Source organism: Ooceraea biroi, unplaced genomic scaffold (assembly GCF_003672135.1).
Source record: "Ooceraea biroi isolate clonal line C1 unplaced genomic scaffold, Obir_v5.4 UnassembledTig61, whole genome shotgun sequence".
NCBI lineage: Eukaryota > Metazoa > Arthropoda > Insecta > Hymenoptera > Formicidae > Ooceraea > Ooceraea biroi.
In genome coordinates, this window is record NW_020825157.1 from 13,478 (window position 1) to 22,585 (window position 9,108).

General features: G+C 35.7%; 1 protein-coding gene across 1 annotated transcript; it reads left to right on the forward strand.

Moving 5' to 3' along the window:
* Window positions 1–7,769: 7,769 nt before the first annotated feature.
* On the forward strand, window positions 7,770–8,901 carry LOC113563530. The gene has a single exon (XM_026975187.1). It carries the CDS (start codon window positions 7,872–7,874, stop codon window positions 8,787–8,789), a length of 918 nt encoding a protein of 305 aa, XP_026830988.1. The 5' UTR covers window positions 7,770–7,871; the 3' UTR covers window positions 8,790–8,901.
* The last annotated feature ends 207 nt before the right edge of the window (window positions 8,902–9,108 follow it).

Genomic DNA, 9,108 nt, shown 5'->3' on the forward strand with positions numbered 1-9,108 from the left:
AACTCTGTACCTATAGCGGTAGGAGAGGACGCTTCACGGGTAACAATAACGGAAACTCGCGATAATTTGTTAAAGCAAAGTGATAATTTGGTAATATTTATTTATTTAAACGGAAATCCATTAGACAACGGCGCTAGGGAATTGAAAAGTGCCGGACTGTTCCCCAAATATCAGGATATTATGTACGAAAGAGTTAAGGTTTTCGCATTAAGGAACAAAACGTTAATTGCTTTACCCTTGAAATTAAACGATCGAACTTTGGTAGAAACCAACAATATTAAAAGTTGTGAATTATCTTTAGCAGATGCAATACGGGAATTACAGTTAACTGCGATCAGTATAAGGAAAACGAATAAGTTCGATGACATACCATGGGGATATGTCCAAAAACAAATTATTAAATATTTAAATGATTTCACAATTAAGGTAACTATTTGTCATGGTCTTGTTCAGACCCAAACAGAAATTGAAAGATTACCTTTGATAGAAGAAACTCACTCTTCAGCAGTAGGAGGACATAAGGGCGTAACAAAAACGTACAATAGATTACGACCCCATTATTATTGGAATACAATGAAAAAGGATATACAGCAATTTATTCAGAAATGCAGGCAATGTCAGTTACGGAAATTAACAAGAATAAAAACAAAGCAACCAATGATAATCACTGATACTCCAGGTTCTGCTTTTGATAAAGTATCCATGGACATTGTAGGACCACTACCTGCAACAAAAAGAAAGAACATATATATTTTAACAATACAGGATCTATTGACTAAATATTCAGTTGCCATACCTTTACATGAAGCTACTTCATTAACAATAGCTGATGCTTTTATTAAACATTTTATTTGTTTGTATGAAACACCTAAGATAATTTTAACGGATCAAGGTGCCAATTTTTTGTCTTCTTTAATGAGAAATATTACAAAGAAGTTTAATATCAGACATTTGAAAACTACAGCTTACCATCCACAATCAAACGGATCTATAGAACGATCACACCACGTGTTAATAGAATATCTTAAGTTACAAATCAGTAAAGACAACGAATGGGACGAATACATACCTATGGCTATGTTTTCCTATAACACAAGTGTACATGAAAGCACTCAGTACTTCCCATTTCAGTTAGTATTTGGACGAATACCTCGTACCCCGAGCTCTTTTGTTCCCACAGAGGAAGAAACGGATATAACATATTGCGAATATTTAACAAATTTGTTTCATAAGTTAAACGAAATACAGGAGATGGCTAGACAAAATTTGATACAATCAAAAGAACGAAGCAAGCGATATTATGATAGACAAGTGCGCCCATACGATTTTAAGGAGGGGGATAACGTCTTCTTATTGAAAGAACCACGTAAAGGAAAATTCGCTGATCATTATACCAGACCTTATCAAATATTGGAAATATTACCACCCAATAATGCAAAAATTTTGTTTCAAAATCAACCCCGAGTAGTTTATATGGATAAACTCAAAATATCCCATGTAGATCCTGGATGAGCCCTAATTATTTTGTATGTTTCAGGATTAAAGACATGAGCCGAGCTCAAAAAATAAACCTGGCAATCGTCAGTTGTTTCACCACACAACAACGTGAGGCATCACGATAGCTGAGCTTCAACATTTTGTTCATTAATCATAAGGCATTACACATTTTAGGATTACTAATTAAATAAGTAAAGTTTTCATGTGTATAGGAATTAAGCAACAGAGCGGTACTAGAACTCGCTCTAAAATATTAGAATATCTTCAAAGACTTTCAATAGCTACTTGCGTTCAGACCTTAGGTCTTTACAGATTTCCAGATACCAAGGTACTTTGTTCTTTTTGCTATAATAGATATCCACAATTATTTAATAATTATTATATTCCATATACAAGGTGGTCCACTTAAATCGATCATCTTAAATATTTCACTTGTTTTTGATGATACGAAAAAATGTCTAAGGAAAAAGTTGCACCGTTCGAAGGGGCTATCATGATGACAGAACAACAATTTTTTCAAGGCTATTTTTTTCGGAGATTCAAAGGTCAAGATAATTTTTTTAAATGCAACTACATATTTTTGTTTGCGCAATTTTATAGCCGACATCGAGAGGAGTTCAGCGACCTATGACAACATGACCTTTAAATGATCTTGAACGCGGGAAACAGAAAAATCAAACTTTATGCTCTTCAACACAAAAATTTATTTAAGGAGGTGTTCGAAATGATGTCCTCCGACTTCAATACATTTTCTAAGGCTCCATGGACGTTCTACTCATCGAAGCCACCTTAAATTGTCGACGGTCCAATAGTTCATATTTCTTCTATTTACTTGTCCATGGTTAGTGAACATTAATTCATCGGTAAACACTCTCATGTTCTGGAATTCAATGGAATGTAAGATTGAAATAATTTCATACATGTATTGCGTGCGTGTGTGTATGTGTACGTAAATATTTATGATCGTGAAATGCTTTCGCAGTTCAGTTCATTTCCTGAGCTTCTCGATATCAGAGTTTAAATATGACTGATTATACGAAAGAGGAAAGAATAGAAATGCTTCTTATTTACGGTGAAAGCGGAAGAAGCTCTACAGAGGCGTAGAGAATGTACGGCCAAAGATACCCTGAAAAGCGTTTACCGTCTCGCGCTGCTTTTGACCGTCTTATTAAAACATTTCGTGAAACTGGAGGTGTTTGTTTACGTAAGAAAATGCGACCTCGTTTGCAAACTAATGAACCAGCAGAAGTTACTGTTTTGGCTGCAGTGGCAAATGATCCATATATCAGTTCTCGACAAATACAAAGAAATACTGGTATTTCCAAGACAAGTGTTTTACGCATTCTTAAACGCCACTCATTTCATCCATATCACATTGCATTGCATCAAGAACTTCATAGAAATGATTTTATTAATCGAATAGAATTTTGTCAATGGGCGCTACAACAGTTGGAGGTCAATGAATTCTTCTTCAACAGAATATTGTTTACCGATGAATCAACTTTCACTAACCATGGACAAGTAAATAGAAGAAATATGCACTATTGGTCCGTTGAAAATCCAAGGTGGCTTCGACAAGTAGAACGTTAACGTCCATGGAGTCTTAATGTATGGTGTGGTGTTTTACACAATCGAATCATTGGCCCTTTCTTTATTGATGGTACAATAAATAGTCAAAAATATGCTGATTTTTTGTCCCAACAATTACCAAACTTATTGGAAGAGGTGCCGTTAGAAACTCGTTTACAAATGTGGTATCAGCATGATGGTTGTCCGGCTCATAACGCACGTGTTACACGTACAGTTTTACACGAAATGTTTCCGGAACGCTGGATAGGAAGAGGACATATCAGTTGGCCAGCACGTTCTCCTGATTTGAATCCTTTAGACTTTTTTGTGGGGAATGTTAAAGAACACTGTTTACAATGATGTACCAACTACACAAGAGAACATGAGAGAGCGCATTTTGAATGCATGTGCTAGTATAAATTCAGAAATGATAGAAAGGGTAAGAGTATCATTTGTGCATCGTATTAGAAAATGTATTGAAGTCGGAGGACATCATTTCGAACACCTCCTTAAATAAATTTTTGTGTTGAAGAGCATAAAGTTTGATTTTTCTGTTTCCCGCGTTCAAGATCATTTAAAGGTCATGTTGTCATAGGTCGCTGAACTCCTCTCGATGTCGGCTATAAAATTGCGCAAACAAAAATATGTAGTTGCATTTAAAAAAATTATCTTGACCTTTGAATCTCCGAAAAAAATAGCCTTGAAAAAATTGTTGTTCTGTCATCATGATAGCCCCTTCGAACGGTGCAACTTTTTCCTTAGACATTTTTTCGTATCATCAAAAACAAGTGAAATATTTAAGATGATCGATTTAAGTGGACCACCCTGTATATATCGGCACGAGTTAGTTATAGGAACTCATAAACCACAGGTTTTGTGTGAATTATGTCACGTACCATTATTAACATACGCGCCAATTCAAAATTGTGCATACTGCAACGACATACTTACAGCACTCACTGAACAGTTGCGGGCAAATAACGAAGATTTTTATGATATACCCAATCCTACTGTGGTACGTTGGGTAGATAACGAAATCCAGCTATATCCTCTTAGGATGGGGTAGATATAAAGAAAAAAAAAAAAAAAAAAAAAAAAAAAAAAAAAAAAAAAACGTTGGTTTCAATAACCGGGAAACTTAATTTAAGAGTGATTTTATTTTATTATTTTAATGTGTTCGGGTTATCGGCAACTTGGTTCCACAAGGTACTGCCCACCCGTTATAACTTATTTTCATAGGATTTCTTTAATATATTGCGTAAGAACCATATTATTTTATAAGTTAGCTGATAGAGTAGCCATATGCACTAATTATTACAACGCAAATTCGAGAATATATAACGGACACAGTATACCCTGTGTATCTAAACACGATTTAATCATAGGAAATCGTCGAGTTCCTTTTGATTGTATTTTTTGTGGCGTTAGTTTGGTAATTTATACTCCATTTTATAATTGCCGATATTGTTCTCGCACTTATGAATCATTAAGTCGATATTTGGAGTCTAGAAATCGAAATATCTTTAACTTACATGATCCAACTCTTTTTCGAATACGAAATAATGAAATTACAATAATACCACTTGCTCTTTCCTGAACATCTTCTTTGTCATATTAACACAATCCAATGAAATCCCCTTATCATCGTTGGCTTATTGAGCATTTCAGGAAGGATGCTTTTTGTATAAAAGGAAATTACACTATCCATAGAGTTACTGGAAACATATATTGTATTACTTGTATTTTCACTAATACAGAATTATCAACTGCCGAAAAAGATCTTGTAAACGATCACAGAGTAGTCACGAATTGGGCATCTCTGATTTCATTCAAAGAATGTTTTTGTTGTTCAAAGCCATTAGTTAAAAAGCAAAAATTAAGGCACCATCCGTGCCAACTTTGCCAAGGAATATTACATGCATTTTTGGACAATTCAAGTCTAGAATAATAACAAGCTATGCTTACTTCAGAAACCATTATTTCATTAACTTTGGATCAATACATAACCAGTTACTAATGGCAAATGATAATGTATTTTCATTAGTAATAGAGTATTTAAAATTTAAGACATTTTGCGTTCGTGATAATTATTTTGAGTGTAGACAAACGGAACAAATATTTTGCACCGAATGCATTATTAATCCATTATATTTTAATTTTATTTCACGACATGAGTTAGTAATAAGACAACATAGTTCATCAAACATATTAAATAAATGTTATAATTGCGGGAAGATAGTAACCCTTTTTCGTTATGTTCGTGAAGGTGGATGTATCATTTGTCTTAATGCTTTTGATAATTTTTTCAGCGATATAAATAATGCAACGTTAATTCACATTTTGCAAGATCCGTATCCAATAATCTTAGATTTTTACAATGCAGAGCATTAACCCTAACGGGCGGATAATCCATCATTTGAAATATGAATCATTATGTATTCAGAATTATTATTTTAAACATATTAATACGGGAGATATAAGTTGTGTCGCTTGTATTTACAATAATCCAGATATTGGATTTTCAGATTACGAATTTATTTTTCAACACGGATTAATATTAAACCAACGCAATTCGTTAGATTTTCTAACTGCTTGCTCGGATTGTGGAAAGATATTAACGTTTCATAAACACATTCGCGGAAACGGATGTATTGAATGTACTAATATATATTAAATGACCTTTTTTCAGATATAACTGATGTTACCTTAACTCAAATTTTGGATAATGAAAATCCAACTTTAATAACAATAGAGTTCCGTAGAAATGCTAATTTTCCTTAATTGATTAAATTTTGTAAAAGGAAAAATAGCATTAGACATAAATACATGTCATCATTAATATAAGAAATAATTTTAAGGCTATATAATGAATAATCATGCGCAGTCTAGTAAGACTTTAGACCCGCCAGTTTTAAATCAAGCAAAATGCATAGTTAATATTAAGGTTGTAAATCGATTAACACGACATTTATATTGTATGTCCTGTTTTAGTAAGGAAAGCAATGCTAGTAATTTTGAGATTATTATTACGCATTACATTGCCAGCGGGACCGTAGATTTAGGAACCTGCGTAAGTTGCAACGAGCAACTTTTTTAGAAACGACCCATGAGTTATTGTATACATTGCAAGAGTATTTATAGAGAAGTTTTGGGACATGACAACTTAAATAGGATTGATATGTCAAACACAGATTTTTTGTATAACACATACACGAAAAACTTTGAATATATAAAATCTAAGTCGGAATAATAAAATAATTATAATGGCGGAAGTTAATTTGGTTAAATGTGTACGAGTTTATCGAGATCTGAATGAACAAGATCGGAAATATTATTGCGTATTTTGTTGGCACAATCAAATGTTTTTACCCAGCATTAATATTGAAACTTCGGTTGGCCCTATGGAAGGAATATTTCAGACACTGCATTATTTTACAAATTGTTTTAATACAATGATTTTCCGATGTGCCATGTGTAACAATAAATTATCCGATATTGTTATGATAGATCAATGTGAAAGATGTTATTTAAAATTTAGGAATTTCAGAACACGAGGCCAATTACAAGATTCAGATTTGTTAACTACTTGTTTCATTTATAATTTGGAAAATAATGAGCTAACACACTCATGCGTGTCAGGTTGAAAGCATATGGTAACACCATACGAAGTATTGGCAATATTTATTAAGCTGAATGATTGTAACATTGTCCATAGAACAATGAAGCCGTTATCAGGAATTATGTTATTCGTATTATTCCCCACAACCTACGGACTCATTGGATTCGATTGTGGAGGTCAGCATTTAAATGTAACCACAGTATCATTGCTAGGTGTCAGAGACTGTGAACTTAAGCACCAATCGTTAAATACATCTGACACACACATTCAGTTACTACAACTCGCGGAATATAATTATGTGGAAGTGATACAGTGCAAAGTTGAAATATCGCGAGTGATACAGTACTGTGGAATGCATTCGCATATATCAGCTGTAGCCAATGCACGACTAGAGTATCTACAGGAAGTTTCCAGAGTCAAGTGCTACCACGCTTTTCAGGAAGGGACCTTCTCCATAGGACTGGGAGGGATCGTCACCAAACTGAAACCTAATACTACCACCGTTCACAGCATCCTGCTTGCCGGAACGATAAACCATGATAGAACCTGCAAGGGTACACAATTCTCCGACCCTTACGGGACTTGGCACAATGTCGTAGTAGATGGAACTGTACGGATATCATTAAAGTCATCCTATGTTCCTGTACACCTAAATTCTGGAAAAGTAATGCTAAGATCAGGGACTGTCTGCACACTGAGCGACGGATTTTGCATTGATTTTGACGATGGATATTCATATTGGAAACCGATGCCCACATCGTCTTGTAATTTCCACCAGTACAACGTACTGTACGAAGGAACGGCAGTTAAAATGAATGGAATAACGGATACCATTCATCAGACTATTTATACTCTTGTCAGTCAGGATACAACTTTTGCCTTGACAGCAGTAGGAAGTCAAGCCGTGTGTGGATACACCCTACTCACCACGGAGCATCCTAAACTATTTATCTTGGAGGCAGAAAAGGGAACTACCTTCGCGGAGCGAGGAGACATCCTTGTGGAGAACCTCGATATTTTCACCTACGTCAACTCTAAATTCCTGTACGTAGAAAAACATATACGACATCAGATGACATCGTTGTATCGTGACTTTATTTAACAACGTTGCGAGGTGGAAAAGGAAGTGTTAAAAAACACACTGTCCTTCGCTACTCTTCAGCCAGACGAATTCGCTTATCGGCTCATGAAAGGACCAGGTTACATGGCCGTCACTGCAGGGGAAGCCGTTTATGTCATCAAGTGTATACCAGTGGACGTCATCGTACGCCGCACTAAGGAATGTTATATTGAACTACCAGTTACAGTACGCAACACTTCCCTCTTTATCACACCAAAATCACACGTGTTGACCAAGATGGGAACCATACGAGAGTGTAGCTACGAATTGCCAACCCTTTATCGAATTGAGGATACATGGATAGAACTTATTCCGGAGCCACGTGTTCGCAGAACATCGTTGCAGCAGTTACAACCTATGACAAGTATGTCATGGAATTATTTAACGCCGGGACCACTAGCTTCCAGCGGAATATATTCCCAGGCGGATCTTGATAAAATCAGGGATCATATAATGTTCCCTGCTGAAAAGCCAGCGTTACTTAACAACATGGCTCGTGGAATCACCGAACACGTCATGCCTGACGATACCATGTCCATTTACAACTTACTGGATGAAGCATCATTAAACAAAATTGCCGAGTCAACTGCTAAACGGATCTGGGGCGGATTCATCACATTTGGATCAGCCACAGCTGGAGTTTTTGGAGTATTATTAGTAGTACGACTAATCAAGCTAGCCATCGACACAATGATACATGGTTATGCTCTACATTCAGCCTACGGGTGCAGTCTGTACGTGCTAGCAGCTATCTGGAGCTCCTTGACTCATCTGCTACTCTATTTGGCCAGAGGTACAGCCAAACGCAGCCACACAGATGGACGAGCAGATCCCGAGGAACAACGATCATCGGAACCTGTAGAACCAGTAGTAACGCAGTCTTTGTCGCAGAACAACCCTAACAATAAGCCAACTTCGCCGCAGGTGACTGACAGTGAAACCATTGTATACACAGGCTTACAAAAACGTTTGCGTGAATATTAGAACCATTTCCTCGATTGCATCGGAAATGTTCTTAAATAAGGGGGGGGATGTGACGTCCTGACGTCCACCTCACACCCATTTTTAATTTTTTTATTTGCAATATTAATTATTAATGTATAACCGCTGTTAGTTACTTTTGAGCGCCATTGATACTTACCATTTTGCTTCACTACTTATTATTAACCACAGGCTTACGTACAGTAGTCTGTTATTAGTCTAACCAAGAATATTATTTACTTAGCAACCTAACCGACACATTTATTATGTTAAAAGCTTTAGCTTGATACTAGTTTTAATATAAAAATATATGAAGTAATAA

Coding starts and splice junctions, on each gene's coding strand:
- LOC113563530 (XM_026975187.1), top strand. CDS start 7,872: ATGAAAGGACCAGGTTACATGGCCGTCACTGCAGGGGAAGCCGTTTAT.